General features: G+C 42.7%; 1 protein-coding gene across 10 annotated transcripts in view; it reads left to right on the forward strand.

Moving 5' to 3' along the window:
* LOC119375560 (mitogen-activated protein kinase kinase kinase kinase 5) overlaps positions 1–12,408 on the forward strand; it is a 166,212-nt gene that overhangs the window by 95,197 nt on the left and 58,607 nt on the right. For 4 of the 10 annotated variants that reach the window (XM_049410962.1, XM_037645759.2, XM_037645767.2 and 1 more), the window contains exon 12: positions 4,209–4,316. The exons of 3 other annotated variants lie outside the window; for them this stretch is intronic. In XM_049410962.1, the coding sequence (XP_049266919.1) occupies positions 4,209–4,316 (108 nt within the window). The remainder of the gene's footprint in view (positions 1–4,208; positions 4,317–12,408) is intronic. 3 more of the 10 variants (XM_049410963.1, XM_049410966.1, XM_049410968.1) reach the window with 1 other exon arrangement.

The raw sequence follows: 12,408 nt of genomic DNA on the forward strand, positions 1-12,408 counted from the left end.
CGTGCTCTGGCTAACGCATCTGCATTAGACTAACCCCTGAAGCACGAAAAGCTGCGTGGTGTTCTCTTGCGGCAGTCTGGTCTTTGAGCAAAGTTGGATGCAAAGGCGTTCGGCCAGTGCTTTTTCTCGACTTTCTGATCCTCTTCGCTCGAGCTGCGTGATCTTTATAGGCACTTCAGTGAAATTAAGTATTAGGTTGGGATTGCTAGGTACCCTTAAGTAACAAATTAATGAAACCTTGGTTCTTCTGTTTATTCTTGAGTCATCTTGCGAAGACATCATTTTCACTTGGAGATATTCTTAATGCGCGTGATTTCACACTACGAACTAAAATTAGAAGAATGAACTGTGACTGTTCTGACTGAATCATTGTTTAAAAAGCACTGATAGTTAAGGAGGTCTTTTCCATTTTCTGACAACAGGAAATAGCCCATCTACGAAGTGCAAAGCGGTATGTTTTACTGCAAGCTAGAGTTAGGTGGCACACAAAGCATTAAAGAAGAGAGCCAGCTACTACTGGCGATGCTAGCCTGGAATTTCCACTGTAACTGCACAAGACAATGTAGATTTCAACAGTGTCCATTTGAACCCGATGATTTATAACAAAAAAGTGAAAAAAAAAGTATCTTGTTGCATGAAAATAAGCAAAAACACGACCTACAAGCTTTCATGCCGTAAAAAAACCCAGGAAGTAAAAAAATGTGTGATAATATTGATGACCACACGTCATTGCACACGGTGTTATTCAATCATAAACTTCTAAAATGAGAAATCAGCCTTAGTTTCTTCCTCAGGTAGTGATGACTGCTGCTTATCTCTTCCGCAAGTGCACCTCTTGAAGGAACAGTCTGCCAGACTTGACTGGCTCATCTTTCTCCATATTCTTCTTTTAAAAAAGTGCTTCCAGGTTCTTTCAGGTGCGAATTTCAAATAACGAATCCTTCACACAGCCGTACTTCCTACTCTGTATGCCTATAACTCTAACGGAAACATCCCGTGCAAACTTTTCATTCTGCAATGTCTGAATGCTGTGTTTTAACATGCGTTCCTGACACATAGCCATTAACTGTTGTCTCAACCTTAGTTTGCTAGCTTCGAATTGCTTGATGTGTGTTGAAATATTTAACCATAACTGTCTTGTCCCGCCACGCTACCTGGGTCATGCTGTGGTTGTGCGGGGGCTTGAACGCTCGGCTTGCAGGAATGAGTTGGCCCAACTGTGCAATTAACACTGCAGTCTCGATATTGTTTTTTTTTTTTTTCTCAATTTTCGTGCTGTTTTTGAGTGTGCAATCTTCCCTGTGTTCTCCGTCTTGATATTTTGCTCTTTTCGGTTTTCACTCTGACACTTGTGCAGCAAGTGACCGCACTTCGTCCACTTTAAAAGCATGGTGGTTTTTGCAGTACTTATACCCTACTTACTTTGCATGGTGCTAGGAAAACTTGAAGTGACGAGTTTATCGTACGGAAAATTCCATGCATTGTTTAATGGTACATATGATCAGCTGACTGTGTACGCTAAAGCTGAAAGTTGCCAAATCATTCCATTGTCCAAGCATTGCAAAAGGATAATAATAATACAGTAAAATCTCGTTAATTCGACCCCCGTTAATTCGGAATTTCGGTTAATTCGGACGCGGCGTCTGGTCCCGTCCAAAATGTGCATTGTTCTATGGCTGAGAACTCTCATTAATTCGGACAGATTCGACCGCGCTTCGGTTAATTCGAACTCCCGACCGAGGTCGGGTCGAGAGGGGGAAGCAGCAGCGGATACCGCCACGGCCGCGGTTCGGATATAATTCGGATTCGCAGCCGAAATCCACGGCGCATCTGAACAACTTCGAGATCGGATCATGGCCTCCGAGATTTAAAACGAGGTAACGAGATTGGATTATGGCCTCCGAGATTTAAAACGAGCTTTGCATCTCGGAGGCACATACACAATGAAAGGCAGTGCATCGCTACTGTCATCAGCAACAGGCAACATGGCGACGGTCCGTCCGCGTTATCAACGCGATCAGCCAGCCACGAGTGGTGGATGATAAGAATAGCATAGAATATGGCATAAGGCATCGTTCCGCGATAGCACCCCTGGTGTTCCGCAACGTGCGCGGTGAAGCGTTGTGCAGGCCTGGCGTTCCGGACTTTCCGCACGCCTTTCTACGTACGAGCCGTGCAACATTTTCAACACTGACGAGACAGCCTGACAAGACGATCGTGTTTAAAGGGGACCCGTGCGTCGGCGGGAAACGGAGTAAAGAGCGGGTGACGGTTCTTCTGGCTACGAACATGACCGGCACAGAGTAGCTGCCGCTGCTGGTGATAGGAAAGGCTGCGAAGCCAAGATGTTTTAAGAACATTAAGCAGCTGCCTGTCGACTACCGCTTTAATAGAAAGGCTTGGATGACGGCCGAAATATTTTGAGCCTGGCTGCGTCAGCTAGACCGCCGCTTTGCGGCAGTGTGCGCGGACAGCCACCTTCAGGAACTTAGCAAAGTTGTGATTTCCTTGCACGTTGCCTCCGCGAAGCAAACCGCGATCACCGACTTCTTTAAGAAATAAAAGTCTGATGGTGGCGGAAACATTTTTCTAGTGTTTTGATCGTACTCGCGATAATTCGAACCCTCGGTTAATTCGGACATTCTCTCTGGTCCCGTGAAGTCCGAATTAACGGGGTTTTACTGTAATATCTGGGGTTTAATGTCCCAAAACCACGATATGATTATGAGAGACGCCGTAGTGGAGGGCTCCGGAAATTTGCATTGCAAAAGGACTCACACGCTGTTGGTGCACTGATTTTAAATTTCACTGACCCAGCGACATGTTTTAAATCATTCCAATCATTTGAAAGTTGTCAGAGCCAAGATAAACATTTCATACGAGGCGTTGTGTTTCTATGCTACGCCAGAAATGCACCATATCGCTGTGCGTATAATTTGCACAAATACTTTCAAAATTTCAGAAGAATGTAAGGAAATGAGTTTTATGCGAATTAAGTCTTTATGGGTGAGTTGCAGCGCTAAGAACATAACAATGAAAGCCAGTGATTTTGATGGACAAAAACACAGGATCACTTTTGTAACTTTTCTTCGTACTGTTGGTTGTAGCGAGCTGCATGTAAATATTTTTTCATGGAAAACAGTTTGAGAACCTGGGCATTTAAAGAAGTAAGTCGGCAAGCTAGACTTGTCTGCGCAGCAAACATTGACACTACGCGATAATTTCACTTGATAGTGGCAGTACGCTTGAGCTAGTTGCATATGTTGTTACGAGTGAGAATGATTCGCAAGACTGAGCTGCTTGATTCTTCTATTATCACTGACCGTTAAGACACAATAAAGCAAAGGAAATTATAAGGGATAAAGTGACAACTTGCCACAGGTGGAAGCGAAACCATTTTTTTGGCGTTGTGCACACAGTGACAATATAAACTTATTAAGAAGTAATCAAGTACTAGCAAAGTGTTGGGAGTTTGTGGGTGCGTACAAGATTAGCCTTGGGAACTTTAACCAGTATCACTCATGGCGCCAGCTATGGACGTGGGATATTCTTTGAACCAGAGACATCATTTAATTTACACCTGAAAGCAGGCAGCTCACTAATAAATACTTGTACCGGGCCATAGCATCAAGACTGCCAAAGTCGAGATGTATTAGGGGGCTACTGTAACGGACTTTATTGTTCTAAGTGTTCTACACTTATTGAAATGTGGAAACGCAGGGCACTTGTGTGACACAGTGTTTGTCAATGTCTCAATAACAGTGCTGTTCTTAGAGCAGTGATTGCTCGAGTCAAGGCCTTCATTGGTCAAGTGCGTTGACTGCTGGGCCAGTGGGTGCATCATTATGAAGTCGTTGAGCGACGCACAACACAGAACAAGAAGCACCTATCCTATCCACAACGTTTCTTCCTGTTATGCGCTTTGCGTCACTCAACGATTTCATAACAGTCAAGTGCGGTCAGCTCCCTAGTGGTAGCGTAGGCGTGGAGGTGCGGTCAGTTGGCACGAGTGGCTTGTGTGCTTCTTCTGCTTTGTTTTGTTAAGCCTATTTTCTTGCCCTATCTGCTCTTTACTTTCTCTCTTTTTTCTCCCCTCCCCCCTCTTTGTTTTTCTCTCCTCCTGTCGTCTGCTCGGCTTCTGCGCTTGCTCGGTCGCTGGCGTCAATGATGATGGTGGCGGTTGCGCTGGGGATTGTGGATGGTGACAGTGCTGGGCCGATCGCGGCTGCGTACGACGCGGATGACGACACTGAGGCGAAATTTTGTGCTGCCCTCAGGAGCCTGCTGGACATTGTGGACGAGGAGCTGCGGCACAGGTACCCCTTGGTCACTTACATCTCACTGCCACACTACTCGTGCTAAGCCGTCCGCCGTCTTATTCCTTTCCTCCGTGACATCTTCACTCTTTGCCGACGCCTTCCCTTTGTTTCTCGTTTGTTTACTTTCGGCCGTCTCACTGTCACACTTACTTTCTCGTTTGCTTAATTGCTTGTCGGGCCGTTTTGTTAACGTCGATTTCCTCGCACACACCTGCCTCCATCCTGTCTTTGTGTGCGCTCCGTTAAGTGACAGCCTGTTGGTGTTGCACTTCTTCTGCACCCTTTTTGACACTCTTCAGAGTGCTTTGAAGGGTGTCTTTCTGCGCCTTGTCTCATTGACTTCCCTTTTTTTACACCCCTCCTTGTTCCTGTGTTGCAACCGTTTTTACTCTCTTTGGCATCTTGTTGCATCGTTTGGCTTCCTCTAGTTTCCCTACTGTAATGGCATGTGAGTGCACGTTTCCATCTTGTACACAATTGCATTTGCTCATCATTTGTGTCTGTGTTACATTAAGGGGATGCTAAAGGGAAACAGTAAATCAGTTTATGCTGTCAAATTTGCCGAGAACTCTGCTTTCATTTCAATCATAGGTTCATAATTAGAAGAGAAATCAAAGGCTGAAGTTTCATTTCTGAATTTCACACCGCAACTTCAGTGCTTGAAGTGTCTGTGCAACGTCTTAAATTTCGACAATTTTTTTCAATTTGGACACATTGACTCAGTAATATTATCTGATAGTTGCCACCTTGAGTATCCCACTCCCTCGAAATGCAGTGTAATTCATTTTCGCCAATGAAGAGTTATGTGGGACTTTGAAGACTCTGCCGAAATTATGATGTCATGGCAGCTTGGTGCGAGAACTTTAATGGCAGCATCACTGCCTGTATTTTCTCTTTGCGCGTTATCCGGATTACCAAGCATCTTCTCGCAGTAAGAGTGGTGCTTTTGATAATAAGGAGGTACAATTTACTAATACAAGTGAGATCAATTTTCTCTTTAATGTCTCTTTAATATTTTGTTTGTGCATCTGATTCGCCTAAATACCTGCGCGGTTAAGTGCACGTGGATGCTGCATATGGCGTAACTCATGGCATTGTTCAACATGTACAGTAGATGATGCCTGCTGCCATTCGGTTTTCGTTCTTCGCAGAGGCCAGTGTTCATCTCATGATGATGTGTCTCTGTCTTTCCTTAGTGTCAGTCCCCTGTAGGCTTTTGGCCTCACATTCTTCTACCTCTCCTGTGTTTGCATTCATTCCTGTTTTTCCTTGTGTTTTTAATATTCATGTTGCCAAGCTTGCCTCTTTTCATGTTTTGTTTGTGTGTGTTTGTAGCCTGTAGCCTGTCCCGCTCCTTTGTTGGAATGTTTTCGCGTAAAACTTGTTCACCCCTTGTTTGTGTGTGGGTTTTTACTGATTATGTTTGTATTATAGGAAATGAGTGTTGCTTTGTGCAACACATCGCTAAAGAATTCTCAGAATGGACTACATCGCTTCTGTGAGATCTTGCGACGGGGTAAGAGGGATTTAGGTGGTCGTAATTCCTAGACGTCGTTGTAGCAGAACGTTCTGTTTCACTCATACAAAGCGGGAAGACAACGTCGTGTATCTTGTATGAGTAGCAAGATGCAGAAAATGGAATTGCGCTGGGGTAATTATTTCAGCCGTTATGGGATCAGATGTATGTACAGATAAGCTGACAGAGGTACCATCTCTAGAGATACTAATGCTCATAGTGCTTGCCTTGGTGATAATAAACTCTCATATCACCAAAGCATTCATTCATGAACATTTCCCATTTACAGTGATGGCCATGTACAGGTCGGTCCACTGTTAAAGGGAACAATTGCGTTCAGGGCATGTCAGGATATCGCTCTCTTGCAACAGTACAGTGGCTTAGATTTACATAAGACTACTGGTGGTTGACAGTTCCGACTCCCTTTGACGGACCAGTACCTTGAACGAACAACGTTTCCACATCCACTTGGAATGAGGGGGCCAGCAAAATGAAGGGGGCTCATTCGAGTGTTCCCTTTAACAGTGGACCGACCTGTACTTTATGGCTTTATGGCCATGTACCATGTAATTGCCGTTCATATGTTATCCAGTTAAAAATAGTGTGTCGCAGATACGGTTTGACAGAATCACTTCCAGAGCATAGACTCTTTTATTCAACATTTCGTTTGGCTATGACTAGCGTTCAAAAAGCATTCACACTGCTCTATTTCATTGCACAAAAATAGTTCATTCGAATTGCTGCCAATTAACTTGTTCTGTAACTTTTGTGTTATTCTCTCCACACTCCTTGGCATTTGTGTTTTGTTTTATTGCATTGTCCTGCATGTATTTGTTTTTATTGTATGTATTAAAGTGTTCTGAGGTGTTCGTATGGACATTAGCTGGTCAACCTTGCACCTAGGCTCTCGTAGCTGACAAGATGCACACGTTCCCCATGTTCTCTCTGTTCCCCATGTGTTCCCCACATGTTCTGCATGTTCTACCTCCTGTGTTCCATGCTCCTTGCTTCTGTGTGGTAACAAGTGCTGTCGTGTGCTGTCCGATATGCGGCTTTCCTTCGTACAGTTGGGTAGAGATGTGGTACAAGATTGATAACAACCAACAGTATATCCTTAAGATGGATTTTAAACGTTATCGTCTGCACACATCCCAGGCAAGCTTGTTGTCTTTGGTGTTGCAGTGTGTGCTAATGTGTTCTTGTTACCATTCAGAGATCACTGTAGATGTCCTGAATATTTACTCAGCTCAGCTGTCGAAATTCATGGGTCATACAGGAGAAACCTTGTCGTGACATCCATTTCGTACAACTTTAATCGGTGGAATTTTCAGACAAGCAAGGTTTGACTAAGGAGAGTTTAAGAGGGGTAGTTTTTGAAGCGAAGTTTGTATCGCGTCACTAATTGGCGTTGTAGGTGTGACTGCAAAAAAAAAATCCAGTGCCCGCGAGCGTACAGAAATGTGGCCCTCGAAGCTGCGCCGGTGACGTGGGTATTTGTATGCGCCGTTTTCCAGTAATTCTCTCTCGATCGTGGGCCTGATGGCGATCAGCCGTTCCTGATATGGCAATTTCAGCTTTCATTGAGGTGACTTGTCATTTGACATAGCCACATTTCTGTGTTGCCTGGATATGAACGCATGCCCGTCACTGTTGCCTGTAGCACCTGAAGTGTTGCATTGCTAAGCACGTGGATGAAGGTCAAATTCTCGATGTGGAGGAAGGAAACAAGAGGGGGCATTGTGCAATGTGATAGAAAGAAAGAGGGAAAAGCAGCATGCCAAGCCTAGCTTGCCCCAACTTTCCCTGAATTTTTTTTATATCAGGATAGATCGTGAGCTATGCGTGCACTTACAATAGTAGCGGGGCCAGTTGGAATGCTCACTCTTAACTGCTGCCTTGTACCTTTGCAGGTGAAAAAAAGAAATATTGCAGCCATGTTGTCTGTCCATGAGAACAGCATTCTACGTGGCCTTTCGTCTTTTTTTCTTTGTTTCTTTCCTTTTTGTCCCTATTTTTTTTTTTTTTTTTTTCAAGTGCTAGAAATTCATGAGAGGTCAAAACTTCAGCTAGCCCATATGGGGCCGTTCCTCGCTCTCTCTTGTATTGATCCTACTAGACTTGGGGAATATTATTGCCGTTACCTCCTGCTGAGTGCATGTCACCACGTTCATTCTTAACCACCACGTCACGCGCTCATTACGCCTTTCATTTGAAAACTGGTGCAAACTGTTCGTTCAGACTTAGTAGAGCCTAATCTAAGTGCAGTACGTTTGGATCTATCAATTTCTGTTGTGGCATATTTGACATTTAAAGGGATCTGGTCAAGGATCTGCATTTTGTATTCAATAAAAGCGTTTGAATTTGCCTGCAGTTTAGTACTGTGCATTTTCCTCCTTGCTGTGTTCCTTCTATCGCACTTTGCATTTCCCTCGCATTGGGGCTTTTTGTTTGTTACATCATCTTCCAGTTTGTAGACTTTTGCACTAGCTTTCAGTCAGGCCTATTTGTTCTTTCATTTTCTTCGCTTTGTGCTCCCTTTGTGCCTGCTTGATATCGCTATCGTATCACATTGGGTCATGAAGAATACTTCATTCTCGAATTCTTGCCAAGAACTTCTGCTGTTTCGTTTTGCCGTGTGTGATTGACACGTATTGTTAGTTTACTTGTCTTTCCATCTTTGCACGGATATTTTCTGTACTTCTCACGCTCTTATTTTCACAAGCTTTGAGCTTTGGCACATTTTAGTGTGTTCAGTTTTCGTAGCAGTGTCTTTCAGATGTCTCTCAAGTTATGTTGTCGTCTTTGTTCACAGTTATCTTTTTTAACGCGAAAGCGTTAAAGAGCTCGTTTCACAGAAATTTCGGTGTCGGCGTCGTTGGTTGTGAGCAAAAAATCATCATCTTGTCCGTGACCTAAAAATCGAGAAAGATGCAAATAAAATAAATAATAAATATCTTTGGTCCGAGTGAGAATCGAACCCAGGCCCTCTGCGTGGCAAGCAGGTGTTCTACCACAGAGGTACGCTATTGCTTGAAACTGCTTTAGAAAAAAACACTATATGAATGTCGTGTAGAGGAAGGAGTCTCCTTAACGCATGTAATATTGCGTGGCAGAAGCGTAGAATCATGCCAGGCATCAAAACATGTGAATCGTGCAACAAGTGGGTGTTTGAAAGGCCCACCCATTAGAAAGTGCTCAGACATATTTAATCATCATTAGCTGCAAAAGCATCAACAAAGTGAGCAGCTGCGTAGGTTCGCGTGTTGCCTTACAGACGTGTAGTGGGCCCTTCTTCGCTGATTCGCAGAAGGAAGAATTATAGCGTAGTGGGCACTTAACAGCTGTACTTGCAGTAGACATTCTAGGATAGTTTGAAACGGCCAATGTTACACGCACAGTCGTTCATTTTCTTATGGCACGGTTGAGGCATGCACCGAGAACCAAAGATAAGCTAGCAATTAAGGAGGCGATGCGCACGAAGCCCGATTATGCTATCGTGTTCTACTCTCGAAGGTGAAGCTCAAGCGTCCTCAAAGTTTTTTTTTTTTTTTTTTTGAATCCTCGAATGGCATTTTTTTTTTTTGCAAATAAAATGTCGTTGCATGCTATTCCCTTTTCTTTTTCATCGTGCAACAACTTTTTCACTCTATCTTATGGCTTTTGACTGAGTTTACGACTTTCTGTCTATTTTCAATTGTCTAATTCCACTTTATCATATTTAACACACCTACAACATGTTTTGGGTTCTACTACTGCTACTACTACTACTACTACTACTACTACTACTACTACTACTACTACTGTTACTATCATTACTACTACTGCTACTGCTGCAATTACTACTACTAGTACTACCGTTTGTGTACCTTGCACTTCGCACAACACTTCTGTGTCATCTCTTGGTCATGACTGCGCAGTTCGCGTATTGGCAATCTTTGCTCTCACACCAGCTTTCTGTTGCTGTGTCCCCATGCTTCACTGCTCATCCACGACTTTGTAGCACCAGCTGACTGTGAAACCTCAAAGTATGTGTTTAGTGTGTGTGTTCTGTGTTTTTGCACTCTGTGTTTTGTGTGTACTTGAAATTCTATAAGCTGCGAAATATGCACAGTGGTTCTTTACGGCGTATAACACTGCACACAAATGTGGGAAAAAAGGACGGAGTAGAACTCTCATATCTACACTGGGCAAGCAAGGTAAAATTATAAGCCAACAATACCAGAACCTCATCCCAACCCTTGCTACCTGTTCCCACTCTTTTTATGTCTTGAATTAAGAGCCTCTTCTTTTTCAGGGAACAAAATGCTGACAAGCTTAAAAGTCTTTTCGTCATAGTTTTAATGAATAGCTCATGGTTCCTAATTAATGGCATGGCACGGAGCTCAAACTGTAGCAAATAATTAGTTACAATGTGTTTGGATGTGACTGATTTTGAGTGTTTGTGTCAAATACAGCGTGACCTTGAGCTTGAAGTCCAAGACCTCCCTACGTGACAGAACTTGACTCTGTTGAAATTGACACGTGCACAGAGATGCCTATAGGCATGTAACTGGCTCATGGTAATGCGTGACCATCACATCTGGTTTCCACGGTATACGAGGTGGTGCAGAACCTCACATGCATTCTGAATTGTTTGCACGGAAATGCGATTTGATTGTACGCCATAGGTTCGTGAAATTAAAGCGACTGCTGTGTTTATGGGGAGGGCACATTACCTACTACGTATTAAGGCAAAAAAAAAAAATTGAAATGCAAATTTTTCCTGTCGATATCCTATTTTAAATTAGTGCACTGTATTAATATAAATTATCTTTAGTGTTACTGAGGCACTTTTGGCACTTGCAAAAAAATTTAAAAAGATACATTAGGTACATGTACTCATTAAATCTGAAACGTAAGGCATCAGTACTCAGTATCTCAGCATTTGTTTTGCGCCTACACTTCCTTGCCGAGAGAAATTACAAATGCTGTGGCTGTGCTCAGTGTTAAAAAAGTTAACTAGCTGTCCTGGTCTCTTGTACGTGCTGATTCAGTTGACAAACATTAGATTTTTTTTAACAGCATGTGAGCTTTCAGTTTTGACAGAATGGTTGAAAATATTCCTTTATTTTGGGTCTTTTGACGCAGAAGTTGCGATTTCGGTGAAATATTTTTTTCTGGAATTAGCTTTACAGAATGCAGTACTGGTACCACTTTTGGTCATGTGAGTATCGTTCGTAATCCAGTCACTTTTAGCTGTTTCTTTTGTGCACAAGCTAAAATAGTTCTTTCTGTTCAGAAGTTGTGGTCCTCGGGAATTAGCTTTACAACATGCAGTACTGGTACCACTTTTGGTCATTTGAGTATCGTTCGTAATCCAGTCACGTTTAGCTGTTTCTTTTGTGCACGAGCTAAAATCGTTCTTTCTATTCAGAAGTTGTGGTCCTCGAGAATTAGCTTTACAGCATGCAGTACTGGTACCTGTTTTGGTCATTTGAGTATCGTTCGTAATCCAGTCACGTTTAGCTGTTTCTTTTGTGCACGAGCTAAAATCTTTCTTTCTGTTCAGAAGTTGTGGTCCTCGGGAATTAGCTTTACAGCATGCAGTACTGGTACCACTTTTGGTCATTTGAGTATCGTTCGTAATCCAGTCACTTTTAGCTGTTTCTTTTGTGCACAAGCTAAAATTGTTCTTTCTGTTCAGAAGTTGTGGTCCTCGGGAGTTAGCTTTACAGCATGCAGTACTGGTACCACTTTTGGTCATTTGAGTATCATTCGTAATCCAGTCACTTTTAGCTGTTTCTTTTGTGCACAAGCTAAAATTGTTCTTTCTGTTCAGAAGTTGTGGTCCTCGGGAATTAGCTTTACAGCATGCAGTACTGGTACCACTTTTGGTCATTTGAGTATCGTTCGTAATCCAGTCACTTTTAGCTGTTTCTTTTGTGCACAAGCTAAAATTGTTCTTTCTGTTCAGAAGTTGTGGTCCTCGGGAATTAGCTTTACAACATGCAGTACTGGTACCACTTTTGGGCATTTGAGTATCGTTCGTAATCCAGTCACTTTTAGCTGTTTCTTTTGTGCACAAGCTAAAATCGTTCTTTCTGTTCAGAAGTTGTGGTCCTCGGAGAATTTTAGTGAGCACGGACTCCATCATAGTAGAGTATTTCTGTTGTTAATTCGTCTATCCTGTCAACCTGAAGGCAAAAGTGCACATTTATCTACAATGAATTCAAAACAAGGAACAAGGATGTGAGTTAAAAAGTGAGCACAAGATGTAAAATATTCTGCCAACTCTTGTATCGCTAGCACTTGAAAGTACAAGAAGGAATTCTCGCCATAACATCGAATGGTGTCTCTATTAAGATTGGACAGTCCTGCTTGGTGCATCCCCAATATTTTAATAGCAAAAAAAAAAAATATATATATATATATATTTTTTTTAGCCTTTCATTAGCCTTTTCACCTACCTTGATGCACAAACACAGGATACATAGCTTAAGCTTCTTATGGGAGCGTAAGGAGGGGTGACAGCTAGCAAACATGTGTTCCAAAGATTACGTTCACTTTGAACTTTCATGGTTCATTTTCTTTTGT

The sequence above is a fragment of the Rhipicephalus sanguineus genome, chromosome 11 (genome assembly GCF_013339695.2).
Source record: "Rhipicephalus sanguineus isolate Rsan-2018 chromosome 11, BIME_Rsan_1.4, whole genome shotgun sequence".
Classification (NCBI taxonomy): Eukaryota; Metazoa; Arthropoda; class Arachnida; order Ixodida; family Ixodidae; genus Rhipicephalus; species Rhipicephalus sanguineus.